We start from the raw sequence: 22836 nt of genomic DNA, 5'->3' as shown, positions 1-22836 counted from the left end.
GGAAATTTTACCTGTAGATAAAGGGGTTTACCTGTAGATAAAGATGTAGGTTTATAATTAAACTTTTATGTTTTGTGAAGAAGGCTTATTACATACATAACAATGTGCCCTATTTAAAGGACTCTTATAGAATATTTATAGCTGTGACTTTTAATATAGCTTAATATACCCTGCTGTGAAAAGCAAACCTGTTTTAGCTTTCCTAGCCGATTTTTAAAAAAATTAACGCTAAGTGACTGAAAAAGAACAAATGATCTTTGAAGCACTAAGAGGCTCTAAGCAGGCTAGGAAGTCTCTAGTTAAACAGTTAAGAGACCAGTGGAAAGCACAACACTAAGTAAAAAAATACGGCCATTGGCTTTTTTTTTTTTTGCGGTACGCAGGCCTCTCACTGCTGTGGCCTCTCCCGTTGCGGAGCACAGGCTCCAGACGCGCAGGCTCAGCGGCCATGGCTCACGGGCCCAGCCGCTCCGCGGCATGTGGGATCTTCCCGGACCGGGGCACGAACCCATATGCCCTGCATCGGCAGGCGGACCCTCAACCACTGCGCCACCAGGAAAGCCCTCTTAGTCTTTCGCTTTTAACTTGAAACTGTGGGAGTTTCAAAATGGAGTCGTTTCTTAGGGGTAAAAGGAGCGCTACCAATTGATTGGAAAGCCGCTGTTTTACAAGAAGCCTTGTGGTTTGCTGTTTACTGTTTGTGCTTCAAAATGCTCATACTGCTTCTCAGCCCTGCAACTATAGGTTTTTTCTGACTTGTTGAGATCTTGTGACTGAGGGCTCTTCTCCATCGCAAGTTGCAGGGGAGGATCAGAGGAGGACTGTTATTCTCGGCAGGCTCCCAGGGACAGAGGCCCATTTGGTTCTCAGAGAGGAGCTCTCCTAGCAATCTGGGCTTACTGTAGTTTTTATTTGTGTATTAGTTGCCTCCCTAACCAGTAAACTCTTACAAGCAGACACTGTCCTCAGCACCTGCCAGTAACTGGCCCAAGGCAGGGACTAGACACATATTTGTTGAAGGGAGGAAGAAAATTCTTTATTCTGTTGAATGGGTTTATGTTTAGAAGAACAAGGTTTGTGGTACAATATGCATATGACGCTACTTTTTCTCAGTGTTTCTATTTCGTGTAGTAAAATTTAATTTTCCCTGAAATATGTGAACTTTAAAATGTTGAAGACTATTTACAATATCATTTTTCTTTCTTGAAGTAAGATCTTTTTTTCCTTTGAAGCCTGTCTCATTTTAGGTAACATTCAATGGGAGAAGGGCTTAATTTTCATAACGCAGACGTGGCCCACTGACAGTGTGAGTGAGCAGGTCGAGGACTGCTGAGCTAAAGAACTGAAGGTCTCTTGAGGTTCAAAGCTGTGTACATCCCTGAAGGCCAGAGTCCTTGTAGACCAGGCAGCATCATCAGTCAGCTGTATGAGATGCCTTCCTCTCTATCCATGTTACCGAACCAAACTTGGGTACTCTCCCCCCATGCGCAGTAAAGCCAATCTACTGACATTGGGTCGTGGTGAAGGAAAGTGCAGCGCTTATTGTAAGGCGCCAGACAAGGAGTCCTGGAAAGCTAATGCTCGAAAAGCCCAAACTCCGCGATGGGTTTCAGCAAAGCATTTTTAAAGGCAAGGTGAGGGAGGGTATTTCTAGGTCATGTGATCAACTCGTGTCCAGTTCTCTGATTGGTTGATGGTTAGGTAACAGGGTGGTGTCACAGGGGTTAACATTATCCATCTTTAGGCTCTAGTAGGCCTGGTGACTATGTGCTCATGGTCATCAAGTAGTTAACTTCCTTTGGTGGGGTTTTTCTGCATCTGTAAAATGACTCAGGAAATGTGCATCAGATACTGTTATCTAGGTACTTCAGAGAGGAGCGAAAGCAGAGGATACGAGGGGAAGGCTGTCCCTGGGAGGCCCCATAGGGTCCTGCTTGGTTACATCCAGAACACGGAACAAAGGACCACTAATGAGGCTGACGTAGCCTTGGCCCACTGACCTGGCTTTGGCATTATAACTATGAAAAACAAAAGCAAATGTCTGCATGATGGTTTGTGAAAAGTCAAGAGCTTTTGTGTGTATTAGCTCTCTGCCTTGCTGTCTCTTGATTTTTCCTCGCTGGCTGTGCTGGGCTGATCAGTCCCACGCAGTATGTCCTGTCTGGTTTGCGTAAGACCATCTGTGTCATGCTGCTTTAAGCCTCAGGTCTTGCACCGTGATACAGCCCTGCAAAGTTCCATCCTCATCTGTGCCCCTCTGCTCCCTGCTCCCCATTCCCTATACCTGTATCTGCTTTATTGCGATGTGCGTTATTTTCCCTTTGACAAAGGTTGCTTTGTAACCTCTTCCGTTTTTTTCTTCTGAATTTCCATAAAGAGAATTTGATAGAAAGTTACAGAAGGACAGATAGTCCTATTCACCTTGATTAGCTGGAGCCATCTAGGTAAAAGAGATGCCTAAGGAGAGACTAAGAAATGTTGCTAGTAATTAGCATAGCAGAGGCCGCAAAGACTTGGAGACCCATTGTTTTAAAACCCTGGAACTCTGCTTACATCTTGGACAGTCAAGTAGGGAATAAATAACAAAGGGGCATTCTTATCAAGGCTCCCATATATAATTAGTACGAAAATAAAACTGAAGAGGGGAAGGGCACAAATTAGTGAGAATTGACGCCAATGTCAAATTTATTTATAAAATGTATTCTCAAGTATCATTTTTATATATAATGATATATATAATATATATATTACATGTTTTTGAAATTCCAATTATGATAATGAATCTTTTGTTTCAGTATAAAAAAAGAGGAAGAACCTGTGTCCCTCACCCCAGTTAAACATACTTGAGTCTTATTTCTGTCTTTTCAAACCTATTGGCCTTCGATTATTAATAGTGGCAGAACCAAATGTTTGACTGTCCCAAGGAGTGAAACTAGATCATTGATGGTCACGTGATGCAATTTTTCAGACCATAATGCACAGCTTTATGAGGCACATGGCACGAGTGATCACTCATTGTAATGTTGTATGCACAAGAGAAATGCTGTATGGTGGAACAGGATTTTAATCAGATGACTGATTGTAAATATACATGTACAGGGAAGACTTTTCAGCTTTTAAGACTGTGTTAACATTTGCTCTGTGTTAAATTCCTGTGTTTTGGTGGCATTTGGGGGATAAGTATTGACTTGTTTAATTGCCTAGTTCCCAATCCCAACCTTCTGAGGCCTGACCTACTTTGTCGAGGTTCCTGAAACACTGAGTATCTTGGGTCCAGTTTACTTTATAAACAGAAGCTGAGGCCCATGTCTCTATATATCTTCCCTGATGGGGGAACGAAAGGCGAAGATCAGATGTCCTCATTTTCTGTTTGGAGATAATTCGGTAGTCAGGTTGTCAAGAGCAACCTGGGCAGAAAGATCAGGAGGGCCGTATCAGCAATTCCATGGGGGTATGTTTTCTCTCCTTTTATCTTGTTGCTTCTGGTTGCCTTCTGGGCATCATCACTGCAAGTGCTGCTTGGGAGAGAGAAGAGTACATCTATCACCATCTCCTATGGCTCTGGAGCCAGCTCTCCTCCTACTCAGCAATATTTTAGATTCCAGACCATAGTGATGTTCTGTGGGGGTCCTAGTAACTGGCTTCCAGGGGGAGGAGCCTAAGCACCATGGAATTGACATGCTGCCTCAATGGCACTTCCCACCCAAGATGGGCCAACTTCTATTTATCCTACAAACCCCAGCTAGAACATTACCTCCTCTGGGAAGCCCTTACTGAATGCCTCCCCTGCTGTTATAATGTAAATACCTGTTTCGTGAGCAGCTGGACACTGTGTTTGTTTTTTGGGGGGTCTTTTGGTTTGTTTGATTTTTTTTTTTTTTTTTTTTTGTGGTACGTGGGCCTCTCACTGTTGTGGCCTCTCCCTTTGCGGAGCACAGGCTCCGGACATGCAGGCTCAGTGGCCGTGGCTCACGGGCCCAGCCGCTGCACGGCATGTGGGATCCTCCCGGACCGGAGCACGAACCCGTGTGCCCTGCATCGGCAGGCGGCCTCTCAACCACTGCGCCACCAGGGAAGCCCAGTTTGTTTGATTTTTTACAAGACCCTGTCCATCCCATCAGTAGGTGCTTTAATTTTATTAATGTGAGGGGACCCCCGCTACCATAGTCCTACCTCAGCAATTAATATCCCCTATTACTATGTTTCAGGCATCCAAACCCAGTGTATTCTTCTTAAGAATAATAAAAAAAAAATCTTTCCTAGTCCAGAAATTACAAACACAATCTTTTGATAAGCATATCTCATTTGATTTATAATATATGTCACTTTAAAAGCCCTGAATTTTTTTTTCCCGTCTTGCCCCTAGGTTTTTCTGACCATTTTCTTTCTTTCTTTTTTTTTTTTTGGATTCCTTATATATGTGTTAGCATACGGTATTTGTTTTTCTCTTTCTGACTTACTTCACTCTGTATGACAGTCTCTAGGTCCATCCACCTCACTACAGATAACTCAGTTTCATTCCTTTTTATGGCTGAGTAATATTCCATTTTATATATGTGCCACATCTTCTTTATCCATTCATCTGTTGATGGACACTTACGTTGCTTCCATGTCCTAAAGCCCTGAATTTTTAATGAGGAGATCTGAGTTCAAGTTGAAGTTGGGTTCCTTATTAACTATGATTGTAGGCAAATCATTTAACCTTCATTCATGCATTTATTCATTCATTCATGTATTTATTGAGCCTGTGGGCCAGGCCCTGTTAGGCACCCTGCATTGGCTTCCTTAGCTAGCAAATGGGCATAATATACGAGCCCTGATTTTCCTTACAGTTTGTTAAGAACTGTTTGTGACAGTGCTTTGTAAATGTAAAGCTCTATTGAGACATTATTGATTATTGTTCTAGTGGACAAGGACTTGTGCATTAGGAATAGAATAGAACAAAGAAGCACAGAATTGCTTCTTTAGTAGAATTTGTTGTAGCCACATCAGAAAAGTGTTATGGACATATCAAAGTGCAACATCTGGGGTGGATCAGCCTTAATTCTTTTTTTTTTTTCTTCCTTGCTGTCTCTATATTTGAAATATAATCCTGAGAACAAGAATCCCATTGGCTTAGCCTCGGTGTCTTTCCTATCCTCCTCAGGAAGGCAGAAACAGGAACTGACTATCTCACTAGAACTGGACACAGTGGGTGAGAGGGAGGTCCCCAGAAGGATGTCAGACTTCCCCCAAAATAAACAAGCAAACAGAAGCAGCAAATGTCTACCACGTAACTCTTATCCATTTTTCTCTCAACGGATGACTGTCTCATACTCTGTTAAAAGACCTCCCTCTACTAATTCCGCTGGCTTCTGCACCCATCCCTTGGCACAATGGAAAATTTCCCCCTAGGCGGACAAAAAAACCACACCTCTCATCCTTCTGAAGCTACGACCCTCCCTTCTCCCCTTTAGGACCACACTGTATACCCAACCTGGGAGTTATTTATACCCACTGTCCCTGCTTCCTCTCCTTCCCATTCACTCTTCACTCTGGCCTGGCTTCCATTTCAGCCACTCAGTGAGACTGCACTGGTCCAAGCTGCCAGTGACCTTTCATGTTGGCCAGTATGTCTAGTGGATAGTTTTACATGAAGAAATGAAAAGCAAGATGAACTTAGATCACCAGGCACAAAAGTTAACTTCAAATAGCTCAGCGACTTAAATATAAGAGCAAAACTTAAAGCTTTTAGAAGAAAACATAGGAGAAATATCTTCAAGACTGTGGGTTAGGCAAAGATGTCTTAGCCATGACACTGAAAGCATGATCCGTAAAAGAAAAGTTGATAAGTTGGACATTTAAAAATTCAAAATTTTTGCACTTCAAAAGACAATTTTAAGAAAATAAAAAGACAAGCTACAGACTGCGAGAATATATTTTCAAGTCACACATTGGATAAAGGACCTGTTTCTAGAAGGTACACAAGCGTAGGAACTTAGCTTTCTTGTTCACTGTTATATTCTAAGCATCTATTGCAGTGCATGACATTTGGAAGGGGCTCCATAAATATTTGTGGGATAAATGAATCAATATAAATAGCACTAATGCAGTTTGGAGAAGAGTTTTTAGGAGCATAATAAAGACTGAGGAGGAGAGAAAATAATCTCAAACATTTGTAGAATGCACTTGCACCCACTACATTTATTCCTTTTTGGCACTGTAGGTATCATCATCTCCATGCCACAGTGAAGGAAACTGAGACGTGCAGGGATGATTTATTTTTTTTTGCCTGAGATCAAATACTATGAAGTGGGAGAGCCAGAGAGCAGACCTCGAATTTCTAATTCCACCTAAGGAAACATGGGATGTGGTTTCCACTGTAGTTTGGGAAAGCTCTTCACTCCCGAGCCACTTATGCCTGGCACTGTGCCTTCTCTTCTTGTCTTTCTCCGACAGTATGAGATGTCCAGATCTCTAGGCTTTGGGGTTATTTTCTCAGAATTTGCTCCCTGATAATCTGATGGTAGACACACTTGTCTGATGAAGTGAAGAGCTGTCATGTGAAAACCTGGCACTAGCTTTCACTATGTTTGTTTTTGAGAATTTGTCCTCCCAGGGCTACAATTCTCATTTTCTACCTTCCCGTCAAACTGTGTTTCACCAAACATGTTTTGGCTGCCAACTGGGATCTGATTGGCCTAACTTCACTTTCACTTTTCCCTGTTTTCCCCACATCACTTTCTGTTTGTGACCGTGCAGGCTCTAATCTCAAATTGATAGGCAGGTTAGATCCAGACTGGACCAGACTGTGGAAAAGCATAAGAAAGTGAGGGAATGGCATGCTGCAGACTCTATACACGTGACTTTTACAGGTGGTGATGGAGATGGTGTGCCCTGATGTCAGTTATTATATGATGTCCACAGGAAGCCTGTTCTAAGTAACAATATTACGTCCTGAGCATTCTCAGAAAATAAAGACGCTGATTGAGGCCGAGAGGAGGGCGCTATTGTGACACTTTGAATAAATTAGAACTGGGGTCTAGGGGACCTGGGCTGTTAAGCCTCAGCTCTGCTGCTCATTGTGTTTCAAATTATTTCATCTTCCTTATCCTTTCTTTCCTAATCTGCCAAGTGAGGAGGTTAGAGCCGGTAAACTTTAAGGTCTTTTTCACTCTTTGAAATTAAGTTAGGTAGCCCAACCAGAACTAATCAGGGTTTCTTGAGTCTGGGTGTAAACTTTATTCTCCTAGTGATTTGATTTCGTTTTGACCTCCAGCCCTCTAAGTCAGTCTTCAGACTTCCCAGGTAGGAATGTGAGAGCTAAACTTTGGCAGCCCACTCGTGGGATAAACAGGTCTGGAGATGAAAAACTGTGAGGATTGTACATTGAAGAAGGCGAGGCAAGGATTGAGATCTGAATATGGTACCTCACCAAATACTGCCCCACATGTGTCATGCTAAGTGGCCATAACAACAGTGGTTCTAAACCAGGGGTCCTCAACCCCCAGGCCAGGACCAGTGCCTGTTAGGAACTGGGTCTCACGGCAGGAGGTGAGCAGCGGGCAAGTGAGCGAAGCTTCATCTGTATTTCCAGCCGCACCCCATCACTCACATCACCGCCTGAGCTCCGCCTCCTGTCAGATCAGCGGCGGCATTAGATTCTCATAGGAGCGTGAACCCTACTGTGAACTGTGCGTGCGAGGGATCTAGGTTCCTTATGAGAATCTAATGCCTGATGATCTGAGGGGGAGCTGAGGCGGTGATGCTAGCACTGGGGAACGGCTGCAAATACAGACTATCATTAGCAGAGGGGTCTGACTGCACAGAGACCATAATAAATCAACTGCTTGCAGACTCATATCAAAACCCTATCAGTGAGTGGCAAGTGACAACAAGCTCAGGGCTGCCACTGAGTCTGCATTATGGTGAGTTGTGTAATTATTTCATCATATATTACAAGGTAATAACAATAGAAATAAAGTGCACAGCAAATGTAATGCGTTTGAATCATCCCCAAACCATCCCCCACCACATCCCCGGTCCGTGGAAAAATTGTCTGCCACGAAACCGGTCCCTGGTGCCAAAAAGGTTGGGGACCACTGTTCTAAACCATACCTCACTGATTATATGACATTTGCAGCTTCTGGCCACAGTTCATTGCTTTTTTGTTGTTGTTGTTAAACTCCAGCTCCCAACCAGCCAAGATCAGCCTGGGAGAGAGGACCAGGACCCCAAAAGGCAGGCAGCCTGGCAGAGCAGAACAGATCCTGGATCTAACTGCGGGCTCTGGTCTGAGTTCTGCCATGGGCATGCTGTGTTGGCCTGACCCTTCCTTTTCTCAGAGGGGGTTCTCTGTGCTCTGTGAGTAAATGTAAGTGCACACCACCCTGGCAGGTGGTACGAACCTAATTTTGATGCACCGTGAGGCCCCAACAGGAACAGCAGTCAGAATCGTAATAACTAAACCATCAGGGTTGCAGTGGAAGCATTAGCCCAGGCACAGTCTACTGATTTGCTCATGGTTATCAGACACGAGCTACTGCTATGGAAGTGAGGCTTCGTACTTAGAGATGCTTCCTGAAAGTGACTGAAACAGGAAGTCGGAAGCCTGAGGCTAGGTGGCAGCTTTAAGTTCATCCCTTCCGGTTTTCTATCTGATGGTTCAGTCTCCTCTAAACACCCTTTTAACCCATGCTTGAACTCGTCTTGTGATGGGAAATTCACAGCCTTGTTAGGTTACTGCAGCTTGTTCCAAATTTCCCTCTCCTCTGTCAAGCTGTTGCTGCTATCAGGTGATGTTCAGACAACAAAAATGTCCATGTCACATATGCACACAGAAGATTTCCCATCTTTATTTTCCTTAAGGAACCAGGAATAATATGTACAGGACCGCTGCTGCTTATGTCTCCTCATAAGGGTATCTTGGTTTACTGTGAGCTGGTAGCCGTGAGAGATTACTTTCTTAAAAGGTGATCAGAATAATGGTGCTATGGTTTGGTAGGTATGTTATTTCAGGAGAGAAGCCCCATTTCTATCTGTGGGTGTTAATTTTATGTATTTACATATAGTAATGGATGTGTTAAATGATTACTTTTGAGCATCTAAGTGCCAGAGCAGGCAGGGGCGTTGGTGCCTTATGACAGCACATCAGTCACACGTTGACTTGTTACCCATCTGGGTTCTTGGACTCTTTAATCAATAGAAACTGATAAGAGGCCAGACGAGAAATTCAGGCAAGGCTTTGTTGGGACTCCTGCTGCAGCACAGGGGGCGAAAACAGGTAACAGGTTCCCTTGCTCGCTCCTGAAGAGGAGCCAGCTGGTCCCTTAAATGGGGTTAGGGTTGGGGCCGACCGGTGGGTTGGGCTGGAGGAGTGGCTTGGGTGACCTGTCCATCCCCTTGTGGTGCTCTGTGAGTGTGGGGGGGGGAGGGGATGGTGCGCAGTGCCCTGCTTTTGCTCCAGGCACCTCAGAAGTGGCAGTTGGGTTTTGGCCTTTTTATATCTTGTTCATAATTTGCCCCAGCTGTGTGCACACATGCATTTATTTTTAGTCCCTTATAGTTTCTTTGTATTCTGTTGCCCAGGGAGACGTTTGTCCAGGTACAAGCATTGCAGCAAAGAGTCCCGGGTCCCAGGTCCCAACCTGTCTCAGATTCACCCAATAGATACTTACTGAGAATCTACTTGGTGACTGCCTTTGGTTCTTGCCCTTAAGGAGTTTGCAATTCACCGAGGGAGACAGTGTTTGATATCGATCGCACTGTATTGAATTATTATTGACTTTCCCACCTCTTTACTAGGCTCTGCTCTCCTTGAAGCAGGGGGCTTATGTGCCATGCATTACTGAATCCCCACCACCTGGCACATTGTAGGCACAAGGTAAATATTTGTTAAATGAATCAGTAGCTGAATGCATGAAGGGAAAAACACAGACTTTGGCATCTGGTGCTCTGAGCTAGGTCTTGACTCAGGAGTTTGCCAGCTAGGTGGCTGGGGATAAGGCCATGCAGCTTTATGAAACAGGGGCCTATTTTGCAGGGTGGTTGTGAGGATTAAAAGAAAGAATACACAGATTGCCTAGCAGTGCCTGGCATACAAATCTAAAAACAAAAATAGTATTCTCTTCCTACTCTAGCTCCCTTAAGGCACCTTTTCCATCTATCCAGGAAAACCAAGGAGAACATATTTCTAGAGTTCACTGGTTTGCTTGTGTTTTGAAATTAAAGACAAAGCCCCACAGGTGAGACCCCACCCCAAACCCTTTGGAAGGAGCCCAAATCAGCTTCTCCATTGTATAGAGGAAACCCAGGGTGTCACTTGAGGAAGATGAAGTTCTGGAGATGGATGATGGTAATAGTTTTACAACAATGTGAATGTACTTAATGCCACTGAACTATACACTTAAAAATGGTTAAAATGGTAAATTTTATGTGATGTATACTTCGCCACAATAAATTAATACAACAAAAAAAAAGAAAAAAATATTGCTATGACTTATAGCTCTCCCAACAGGTGGGCCATTTTTAAGTGTAACTAATCACCAGGCCATTCTCATTCCCTTAATCTGCATGTGGGTCACCAAGCATTATTGAGGTGGTAATTCCCTAAGAAGCCCAGACTTTGAGGCTGCTTGGTTTGAAATTGAGTGATAAGAGGCACTCACACCTATTTTGCAGGTTATGTTTCCCTTTCCTTTACTTGCTCCACCCTGCATGAGTCTGTCAACAAGTCTTTTTGACTCTACACAAAATCCTGTTGGAATCCGTCCCTGTCTCTCCTCTCTCGTTTCCAGTATTTCCATCTGGGGGCTGAGCCCCCATCATCTCTCACCTGGACTGCAATGGCTGTTTAAGTGGTCTCCCTGCCCTCCTGCTTCTCTTACCATCCATTCTCTTCAGGACACCCAGAGTGTTCTTTTTAATATGCAAACCAAAGCATACCACAGCTCTACCTCTGGAAGAATGAAATTTAAATAAAGGAAAAAATACCACTCCTCTGTTCCTATCAATGTTAAATTAAAACCCAAACTCCTTATCATGCATGCACAGTCCTTTAAGATCTGGTCCCTGCCCCCCTCTCCCAACCTCTGCTGTCCCCGTCTCCCCTCGCTCACCATTCTCCAGTCATGCTGGCCTTCTTTCTCCATCTCTCACCTGCCCCATTCCTTCCCAACCTGGACCCTTTCTCTGGATGTCCTGCTGCCTGGAACACTAGATCCTCTGATCTTTGCATAGCTGGCTCTTTCTGACCATACAGATCTCAACCCAAATGTCACCACCTCAGAGAGGCCTTCCCGGAGTGCCTGTATGGCCTGTCCCTCTGTGCTGTCACTGTGTGTGCATTCTCTGCCCTCTGACGTTATCTTCTGTATATAAGTGCTTATTTGTTGTTTACCTCTTCCACCTAGAATGTCAGTGCCATGAGAAGTAGGTGCCTTGTTATGTTACCCTCCACTGCATCCTCAGGGCTAGACCAATGCCTGGCCCATAGAAGGCCCAGATGGAATATCTATCGAATGAATGAATACCGGATGAATTAATGCCGTAAAGGAGTAAGATATGTTTACCTATGAAATAGTTCTGTTTTTGTCCTCTTACATTTTTCCTGTCATGTTTTCTGATGCAAATCCCCATCCCACCCTCAACTTGACCATCTCCATTCTACTTGTTTCCAGGTAATTATTAACCCTTTATAGCAGGGGTCCCCAATCCCTGGGCCTCGGGCCAGTAGCAGCCCACGGCCTGTTAGGAGCCTGGCTGCACAGCGGGAGGTGAGCGGCTGGGGAGCGAGCGAAGCTTCGCCAGCCACTCCCCATCGCTCCCCATCGCTCGCATTACCGCCTGAACCGCTCTGCCCCCCGACCTGCCCCCCGGTCCGTGGGAAAATTGTCTTCCACGAAACTGGTCCTTGGTGCCAAAAAGGTCGGGGACCCCTTCTTTATACTGTTCTCTTGACAGCTTGCCTGTCACAAGGATGCTGAAAGTCCTCCGCTTGTCCCAGCCTCAAATTCCATCCGCCACCAGTCACACGTGTATGAGAGGAAACAGTCTGAAACACAACCTGTGTCATAGTCCCTCACTTCTGTACATTTAGACCCCGACTTTTAGGGCCGCCATAGCTACAGGTGAAGCTGGGTGTGCACTGGTGTGTATTGGTGTGCCAGTATGAGATGCTGGTCAGGAGCGGGGCAGGCAGGGTGAGGCTCCCCGTGACCCCAGCCCTCACCCCTGCACTCAGCTTCAAGGCTCTTTGTGGGACACTGATCCTCCGGCTCGCCTGCCTATGCCCTGAGCTTGGTGCTCGCCCCTCAGAGTTCCAGCCCTGCTGCCGCCTTCTCCAGGGCTCAGGCCCTGCCCGTGCCCTGGATTAAATGGCCTCCCTTTCTGGGCTGCATTGTAAGACAACTTATGTCCTTCTTTTTATTTATTTATTGATTTTGCGGTATGGGGGCCTCTCACTGTTGTGGCCTCTCCCGTTGCAGAGCACAGGCTCCAGACGTGCAGGCCCAGCAGCCGTGGCTCATGGGCCCAGCCGCTCCGCGGCATGTGGGATCTTCCCGGACCGGGGCACGAACCCGTGTCCCCTGCATCGGCAAGCGGACTCTCAACCACTGCGCCATCAGGGAAGCCCCATATGTCCTTCTTTTTAATGTGGCTTGCTTCTCCTGCTGAGTTATTAGGAATGGTGCTGCCATTAAAACAACTCTTAAAAACTGGAGGAAAGGAGACTACTATTTATTGAGTACACGTGGTGGACCAAGCACTGTGCTAAGCCCCATATCTCTATTTTCTCACTTAATTCTCATAACCTCCCTACGAGTAAGGGGTCTCCATTTTTCCCAGTGGGGAAGCTGGAGCCCAGAGAATCGACACAACTTTCCAGAGCCTGGCTGACTCTAAGACCCGAGGAGGTAGGTGGCGCCTGCAGAGACGGTGGGCTTGCCCGGAACAGGGCAGCCACTTTGGGGGAAGCAGAGGTCAGGTGGAGGTGGAAAGGGAGCGCTGATTTAAAATCAACAGCCATTTTCAATTAGTAATAATGAGGGGCAGTGAGAGCCTGTACTTTTAGTGGGAGGAGCACATAATTCGTGGCTGTCAGGGCTCAGTTTGACTCCCAGCTCTGTCCTCTCCTAGCTGTGAGCTCTGTGCCAGTTACTTAGCCTCTGCCCTCTAGCTCCTTCACCGATAAATGGGGATGCCAGTACCCACCTCGCCGGCAACCAGGTACGTGTGTGAGTACTGAACAGAGTAATTGCCACCTTCTAGGTGCTAAATGAATAACAATTTCTATGAATATTATTAGGTTTTTCATTATTGCTTCAGTGTCTTCTTCCCCTACCGCACCTCTACACTGAGGGTCTCTGTGATTCCTTTCATGTCTGTTTCATCCTCTGATTCCTGTAACAGAGTCTGTTGCTGGTGTAATTGAAAAGACTGCAATCTTTGTTTTAATCCGTACATACTTCTACCGCCCATATTGCTGTTCTGGCAGACGTACAATTGCTGTCTGTCATATGAGGGTTTTACTTATATGGCTGAGCAATGTAGCCTTGGTTTTGGTTGAGAGGAGGGATCATTTCTGTTTCTTTTTTTAAATCTGTGTTAAATGTGACTATAGGAATTGACCGTATCCAGGTCAATGTAAAATCAGCTGAAACAAATCAGCTACCCCTGCAGGTATATCTCCCTCTAGAGCTCTGCTCAGAGGCTTATGGGTAGATGGAATTTACGCACAATACCTTGACTTTGAGTTTCCCTGAATTATATAACTATTTCAGGTAAGTGCTCTAATAAATGAAGTACCTCGTATTTTGGCTTTGTTTCTTTATTCTCACCTACCCTGTGTCTATAATCTATAAACAGATGCTTGAGCGCATGAAAGAACCTTGTCATTTGAAGGTATCCCACAAGGAATCTTAATACCTATAATCACCTGCTATATGTCAGGGACGGTGGGGTGCCAAGTAGGCTGAGATGTTCCAGGGAAAGGGCTAGGGTGGACCCGGATGCTAGGGACAGTCAGGGCCTGCCTGGGCAGTTGGACCCCACTCTAGGGGGAATTTCTGAGTCCACTGCTCACTGTCTGTAGGGACAGAAGTCCCTCGAGCTTGCCCCAGGCTGCTTGCTAACTGGGGAGGCCAGTCCCGTGGGTGGCACATAACCACCACCATCCAGGTGTTAGGAGTAGTGATTATACCTGGTGGGCAGCACCATCATGACTCGGGCCAGACCCAAAGGTGAGAGAAGGACACCGGCTAAGCGGGCAGAGGTTTAGGGGGAACAAGCATGCTCATTAGGGCAACCAGGGCAGTCCCACTCATATGGACTGAGCTAGTCTGGAGGTGTCAGAGGGAGGCTGTGACTGAAGGGGTCCACTACCGCCCAGGGCTTTCTGGATGCTGGGGTGACGCCCAAGAACAATGCAGGCTCACCAGCGAGTGCGTGGAACTGCCTTCTCCCTTCCCTGCTAGAGCGGACCCGGATATGGGGGGGTCGTTCTCTCCTGCGGAAAGCTCCAGGGACTATGGCCAGGAGGAGATGGAAGAACAGAGTTGACCTTCCCCCACCCCTCTTCTTCCCTCTGGCCAGTGTGGATTCATGCTTTTAAATCATAATTTCATTTATTTTTGAGTAAATGAACATCAGAGACAACTAGTGATATAAAATGACTCCCCTTTTGGAAAAGTGGTGAAGTTCACTTTTCTGGCTTCTGGAGAGAGAGAGAGAAGATACTTTTGCTCTCATGAAGCAGTGGTTCTGCATCAGAATCATCTGGTGGGCTTGTTAAATCTAATTACTGGGCCTCATCCCCAGGATTTCTGAATCAGTGTGTGAGGGTGGAGACTGAGAATTTGACCAGGGAATGCTGCTGTGGTTGCTCCAGGGGTCATGCTTCGAGAACCACTGTCATGGAGTAATCCATATATTCACCATGTTCCAAATGTGAATGATGTATTTTTGGTCAAGTCCACCACTGCTGTGAATATCTTCTATTGATATGCTTGTCTTTGTCTCCCTTCAACAGGTATTTTGACGTTGGACTGCATGATTTCTTGGTTAGGTAAGCCGATCGTTTTTATTTTAGGTATCATTGGAATAGCGTGTCTATTATGGAATACTGAGATGAAAATAAAATCCTTGTGAGATATCTTGATAAATAATGGCAACCATATATTTGACAAGAAAACACCACTAGCTCTGTTTTTTGTGCCTCCCAGAATCACACAAGAATATCCTTTTTAAACAATCAAAGGCATTTATTTTTAAAGGGGTTTGTATCTGAAATGATAGTTACCCAACTATTGGGCTACTGGAAAGACAAATAGAATAGTGAAGAGGGGACTTTCCTGATGGCTCAGTGGTTAAGAATCCGCCTGCCAATGCAGGGGACATGGGTTCAATCCCTGGTCCAGGAAGATCCCACATGCCGTGGGTAGCCCCTGCTTGCTGCAACGAGAAAAAGCCCATGCGCAGCAATGAAGACCCAACGCTGCCAAAAATAAATAATAAAGTAAATAAATAAATTTATAAAAAGAAAAGTGAAGAGAGCCAGCTTGCATTCATACATTAAACAACCCTCTTGACCAATTTTCCCTCCGTTGAATTTAAGCTTTTTAAACTGAATCTACTACTTGTTTCACAATCATGAAGATACAGTCTTGTTCATCATCGAAAGAGATCACAGATGGCAGTTTATATCCTAGTATATTGGTGATTTTTCCCAGCGTTGGCTTATGAGGCATATTAATTCCAAATAGCTATGAAATCAGAGGTTAAATGGAAATAAACCAGAAGATTAACAGTGTTGGTAATAATATGTACGATATTTTTCCTGTTATAAACTTTATTGTACTTTTTAGGTTTTTTATTATACGGAGCATGTATTCATTATTCTAATAATGGTGGAAAATGGTCATTAAAAATACCTATCAAAAATATATGTGGGGAGCAATAATGGTTGCTAAGCGACTATAAGCTAAGATCACAAGGAAACCAGAAATCATGTAGAGTGATTTACTTTCTGCAAATATGTAGCTCTAAACGCTAATTAATTCTGAGTCCACTAATAAACAGTATTGTAAATCACATGTGATTTCTGGGTAGATGTTTTAGTAGTTCAGTTCTCCACAATGCATGGCCATCTCCCTGTGGTTAAGATGCTGTCTGAGGGGACATGTACATCTTTGGCATTACCTTGATCCTAAACCAGCAGCATTTCCTCTGTGACAGATTGCATATGGTGGTGTTCCGAGCAAAGCCTTGTCCTTTCTCTAGGTCTTTATGCAAGGCTGTGCTTGGAAATCTCCTTGGCTTACCCCAGACCCAAGCAATCTGGATTATCCTGGCTTTCTCCAGGGTATCACACACACAAGGCGGTGTGTAGACAGTTACCCTTGACACATCAAGGGTAAATGTATTTTAGTTAGGAGGGTTAAAGGGCCAGTGGTCATGGGAAAGGCAGGCATGAGAATTCTATATCTAAACCGATAAGAAAAACTGTCTGGGTGTACTTCAGGGAGTTGTTTGGATTTTTTGAGTTAATGTCTTTGGTACTTTGTATTACTCCTGTGCTACTGTTCACATAATTACTGTGGTAGCTGCAAGTTTGTACTTTTCTTACTTTCTCTAGTAACTTTCTTGAGGGCAGGGAACACGCCTCAGTCACCTTTCCATAATTAAACTGTATGGAATCAACCTTCAGCAAACATTTGTGTATGGGAATGTAAATTGATACAGCTACTATGGAAGACAATATGGAGGTTCCTTAAAAAACAAAAAATAGAACTGCCATACGACCCAGCAATCCCACTACTGGGCATATACCCTGAGAAAACCATAATTCAAAAAGAGTCATGTACCACAATGTTCACTGCAGCTCTATTTACAATAGCCAGGACATGGAAGCAACCTAAGTGTCCACTGACAGATGAATGGATAAAGAAGATGTGGCACATATATACAATGGAATATTACTCAGCCATAAAAAGGAATGAAATTGAGTTATTTGTAGTGAGGTGGATGGACCTAGAGTCTGTCATACAGAGTGGAGTAAGTCAGAAAAACAACTAGTGTATACTAACACATATATATGGAATCTAAAAAAAAAAAAAAATGGTCATGAAGAACCTAGGGGCAGGATGGGAGTAAAGACACAGACCTACTAGAGAATGGACTTGAGGACACGGGGAGGGGGAAGGGTAAGCTGGGATGAAGTGAGAGAGTAGCATTGATATATATACACTACCAAATGTAAAATAGATAGCTAGTGGGAAGCAGCTGCATAGCACAGGGAGATCAGCTCGGTGCTTTGTGACCACCTGGAGGGGTGGGATAGGGAGTATGGGAGGGAGACGCAAGAGGGGGGAGATACGGGAATATATGTATATGTATAGCTGACTCACTTTGTTATAAAGCAGAAACTAACACACCACTGAAAAGCAATTATACTCCAATAAAGATGTTAAAAAACACAAAAAAACCCAACCAAACAAAGAAAAAAACAAACATTTGTGTAGAAGTGACTGAATGAGCAAATGAATGAAATGAGGCAGAAACGACACAGAGGGTGAGGGTTAAGAAGAAGCTGTTCATTTATTCAACAGAAAGTTATTAAGCCTACCATGTGCCACCTCCTTGGTTACATCTGGGAATACCACGGTGAGGAAAATAGACGTTTGATTTAAAGCTTTGCCTGAGCTCATCTCTTGCCAGCCTTGTGGTTTGAGCAACTTGAAGTGAGGAGGAGGGTGGTCTGCCTCTGGGACCCCTCCCCCCTGTCCTTCTAATGGGCTCCAGCCGTGTTTCCTATGTTGGGTGTGGAGGAGGCAGAGGGAAGGGTTAATTGCCTCTAATGTAACTGGAACAGATGCTGGGACGCCCTGGCCCTGGCAGGAGGCCCTTAAGGGTGCGTGTTAGTAAGATGCTCAACTAGTCACCTTAATCGGTTGTTCTGTGAACCAAGCAGATCTGGGGCTTTTTTCTGCCCTGCTGTCTTCCTGTAGTTTTCCTTTATTTTACTCTGGTAGGGGCGGGACAAATCAACGTGCCCACTGTTATCCACTGTGGGAGTAAAAGTCTCCCCTTCTTGCAGGCATGCCCAGTCTCTGGATGAAGTCTCTTCATCCCCTCCCCCAACATACAGCAGCACTCCCCATTAAGCCAGGAACCTAGGGGCTTGAAGGAGTCTCTTCCTCGGTCCTCTTACCAGCTTGGGGATAGGGTGGGGCCGGGTGTGGGGTAGGGAGGTGGTTGGGGGAGCAGTCAGTTGTCCATCTCTTAGTAATCCCAGGATGGGGTGCAAACACCTTTGTTTGCAGCTGTCTTTAGAAAATGGGTCCTTTCTGCTCCCAGTTTGGGAGGTCATGCCTGGTGGAGACTGAGCCCTATTGATCTTTGGGCACCTTAGTGAGAACTGTTTCATCTGCATGTCGACCCCAGAAGCCAGCGAGCGGGGTTGAAGAAACGTGTGAGCACAATGAAAGTGGGAGGTGAGGGAGTGGCAGCCACAACTCCTTTAAGAAGTTAAGCTGTGATAGGGAGGAAAGAAAGGCATGGCAGCTGGTGGAGAAGGTGGTTGGAGTGGGGATTTTTTTTTTCTTTTTAATTGGAGGAGCTCTTGTATTTAGCCACCAGAAGGTCTTAAGTGCTCTTTAGACTTAGAGAAAGTGTTTTCAGTTGGGTGGAGAGAAGCAGCACACGATTGCCGGCGGAACGAAGAAGCAAAGCAGTGAATGGTGACTTAGTGACTCCAGTGGGCAATGGCGCTTTCCTGGAAGTATACCGCTGGAGAGCACCTTAGAGGTTGGAAGAATGTGGGGTCGTACTTGTGGGACCCTTCTCGTTCTGTGATGGCCGGGAGAAGAAAATATATTTCCCTTTGTAAAAGAGGAGATGTTGGAGAAATTGGCATCCTTTTTTTTTTTTTTTTTTTTTTAGTTAACTGCATTTATTGGCTCCAGTAAACTCTTAGCATGTACTCTGGGTTGTCCCGCTGTATTGAATGCTTAGCGTTTGGAAGGAAAGAAGCTGCAGCATGCCTGAAATTAATCAGCTGCATCTTTTACGTTGATGGAAGCAATGCCGACTTCTCTGGAATGACATCAGTTTCCACAAAGGCAAGAGCCCTATCTGTGATCTCAGCCTGGGCAACTGCAGGGAGGGACATGTTTCCTTTTAAGTTGTTGGAGTGCTTCACTGAGCTATGGGGCAGGAAGGCGCTGTCACGTTTAATGAAATGTGAGCATTTTTGATATTGGCGTTTCATGATGACTGTGGGAAAACTCAGTGTGCTCAGTCCTTCTGCATCTTACAGAAACCAAAGGGAAGACTTTCAGGAAACAGTAATCACAACTCACTTAAGAAATAGTCTCAGAAGAATATTAGTTGGAATTCTTAATGTGATGCTACAAAAGAAAAAGGAAAAAAGTGACCAATCTAGGAAAAGAGATTACAGAAGAAACCAGCTCTTTGATTTTAGATAACAGGATGGCTTGTTTAAATTTAGCTTAGTTAAGTTTTGGCAAGAAAGTAGAATTGACTAGTGATGTTCGGTTTGATTCTTGCTGACCGAGGCATATTTCATTTTACCCAGAATTGTAGCCAGCCCTACCCCTTTTATAAAAGGTATACTCTAATTGCTTTGTACCTACCTCCCTGCCCTCTTCTAAGTTCCTCAGGTTGGGGAATCGGTTTAAGTAATGCAGGATGCTCTCGTGACTTTTAAAAGAAAACCTGGAGACATCCCTCTTACATATTGTCTGAAAGATAAAATTTGTCAGTTTTTTTTTTTTTAAACGATTGCTCCTACGCTTATGCATGTAAAAAACAGGAAAGTATTCACCTGTGTTTCCGTCTTATTTTCTGTATTGTTTATATTTAGCTATTTAAGCCATTTCAAATAAGAATCTAACTTAAAAAAAAATAGCAGGAATTCCTTGGTGGTCCAGTGGTTAAGTCTCGGTGCTTTCACTGCCGTGGGCCTGGTTTCAATCCGTGGTTGGGGAACAAAGGTCCCCCAAGCCTCATGGCAATGTATTCAATAAAGGTCATCACTTTCCCTTTTTATTCTAAAGTCCATGTGTGAGTGCATCAGAGCCATTACTTTTGTCCTTAGGAGACTGTTTTGATATCCTGTCAGGACCAGAAGTGCAGTGTGGCGGTGATGCCATGGGTACTTCTTAGGCAAACAGAAAAAGGCAGTGAGCCTCAGGCATGGCCGTAAAGCTGTTTGAGAAGCTCTCGGGAGTTAATACACTCATCAGAAGATAAATTCCTTTGCATAAGCAAACAGATTCTGCTTAGAGAATGTTCCGTGTAGCGCAGATTGAATCCTGTACAAATGCTGATGTGTCCATGAAACAGCACAGCTGTGCCCTTTTGAAGCGTGATTTTGTTCTGGTGAGAGAGAAGGTAGAATGGGCCAGCTGCTCACTTCTGTAGTGTCTTTTGTTCTTCTGGAGGTTGATCCTGGGATCCCACAATGGTCTGGAGTGTCTTTGAATTGTCAGAGGGCAGCACATTTCAGTGGTGTGTGAATTAATGGTTCACTGAATTCTGAAATAAACACAACGGTTTTTAGCTTTCCCTTAGTGACAACCTGTACCTACCTGACCCATTCATAAAACCAGCCCCACAGCAGAACAGAAGCTTCATGAATCACAGGGTAGTTTTTCTCCACCTCTATTCTGAGCACCCTGAAGATCACCACCACATTTGCTATAGATAACGGTGCTGATAAAGAAGTCATTTGAAATATGTCTTGGATTGTATGATGTCCAAAATGTTCAAAAGAGTCCGCCTTGCATCTTTAAGAAGTCTAGTAGTCAAGGGCTTCCCTGGTGGCGCAGTGGTTGAGAGTCCGCCTGCCGATCCAGGGGACATGGGTTCGTGCCCCGGTCCGGGAGGATCCCACATGCCGCGGAGCGGCTGGGCCCGTGAGCCATGACCGCTGAGCCTGCACGTCCAGAACCTGTGCTCCGCAACGGGAGAGGCCACAACAGTGAGAGGCCTGCATACCACAAAAAAAAAAAAAAAAAAAAAAAGAAGTCTAGTAGTCAAAAGCGAGATTCATTTCAGGCTAAAGGTGTCCTCCTGAGAAGGAGAAGGAAGAGTGCTGGGGATAAGCCTCTCTCTTTCCTGTGTCTCCTCAGGACAGTTGAGACCTGTTTAGGCTCTGAGCTGCTCTGGAAGCGGAGACGTTGAGGAAGAATGTGGGCATTTGGTCCTGGGAGTAAGAACCAGGAAGATAATTAGCATTTGTATTCAGTCCAGTAGCTTAGAAACAACTTAAATACATACTTGAAACCATTATGTATATATATTTTTTTTCTTTTTTGCGGTACGCCGGCCTCTCACTGTTGTGGCCTCTCCCGTTGCGGAGCACAGGCTCCGGACGCGCAGGCTCAGCGGCCACGGCTCACGGTCCCAGCCGCTCCACGGCATGTGGGATCTTCCCGGACCGGGGCACGAACCCGTGTCCCCTGCATCGGCAGGCGGACTCTCAACCACTGCACCACCAGGGAAGCCCTCTGTATATTTTTATAGACAAATATAAAAGGAGGGAAGATAAAACCAATATATATCTATTTATCAGCACACACAGAGGTGATAACCCAGAGGCCAAATACCTGATTTGTTACATAGCATTTTGAATTTGTTACTGTGTGACTATAACATGGAAGTCAACTTTTGTTTGTCTACGTAGATAATTTTTTAATAGTGGTATAAAAAGTAAATGAGCTGATTAAAAAGCTGCCCCCGCCTGAGGGAGCCTGACCTCTGCATTTCTGCCCCTGATTAGGCACTGCTGATCCCCTCTTAGTGGCAATGGGAGGAGAGATGTGGCACCTGGGTTGGAGCCACCAAGTCCCCTTGGTCCCTGGCCACTGCAGACTCCTCTCCTTTGCAGGGACTGCAGCCTCCCAGCCTTCTTTTTAAAGCTTCCTTTCATTCGATTTGTGGAATATGAAACCAGCAGCTCATGAGCTGTGTGGTGTTCCAGTAACAAAGTGTTTTCAATAAAAAGCGAGGAACTTGTGCGTGAAGAAAGCCGGATCCCAAAGCGGCCCCACGGAGGCAGATCATAGGATGCAGGCGGGATGCTGAAGAGAAGGTGACTGCAACCACCGTTGCTCCCGGGCCCCGTCAGCTTCCAGATCCTGTTGAGTCTGTCTCCTCACCATCTCTCACATCACCCTTTCCTTTGTTTCTGGAGGAAAGATAGGCATCTTTGTCAGTAATTTGGGCTTCTTCCCTCATAGGGCTGTAGTGAGGTTTAGTACTATGTGCGAAACACTTAGCTCCGTGCCTGGAAACAGTGGGGACGTAGTAGGGGTTAGTTTTGTCCTTCCCCCTACCCCACTTCACCTCTGGAATCAGGGTAACAGGGTTTGAGGCCTGGCCCCTCTCCTACCTGTGTGACTTTAGGCAGCTCACTATCCCTTTCTGAACCCTTGACGACTTACCTGACGCTGTCTCTCCCTACTCAGAACCAGTCAGTGATTCTCTTTCCTCTGTCAGAACCAGACTAATGCCCCCCCACACCAATGTCCTGGGTCCACCACAGTAGGTCTCAGGCTCCCTTTCCATCTCATCTCACCATTATTCTCCTTTGGGTCACCGCCAAATGGGTCTAAATGCTGCTTTCTGTCTTTCCCCCATTCCCTGGCTTCCTTTCTTGGCTCATGTGTTCCCTGTGCATGAAGTGCCCACACTGCCCCCATATCCAAGTCCTGCTTCTCTCAGGTCCATCTCAGATGCGGCCTTCTCCATGCTCAGCATAAGTGTCTCCATATTGGGCCCATTGTCTTGTTTTTAACAGGCTATATGTCAATTATATCTCCATTTTAAAATAAT

The 22836-nt window shown here is 45.2% G+C and overlaps 1 protein-coding gene across 3 annotated transcripts in view; it reads left to right on the top strand.

Moving 5' to 3' along the window:
* The window catches only part of HHAT (hedgehog acyltransferase), a 338123-nt gene that overhangs the window by 173241 nt on the left and 142046 nt on the right, over positions 1-22836 (top strand). For all 3 annotated transcript variants that reach the window (XM_065881461.1, XM_065881452.1, XM_065881444.1), the window contains one exon: positions 15008-15043. In XM_065881461.1, coding sequence (XP_065737533.1) covers positions 15008-15043 — 36 coding nt within the window. The remainder of the gene's footprint in view (positions 1-15007; positions 15044-22836) is intronic.

Source organism: Phocoena phocoena, chromosome 1 (assembly GCF_963924675.1).
Source record: "Phocoena phocoena chromosome 1, mPhoPho1.1, whole genome shotgun sequence".
Taxonomy (NCBI): Eukaryota; Metazoa; Chordata; class Mammalia; order Artiodactyla; family Phocoenidae; genus Phocoena; species Phocoena phocoena.
Note: the sequence above shows the minus strand (reverse complement) of the source record. Positions and strands in the feature narration are given on the sequence as shown.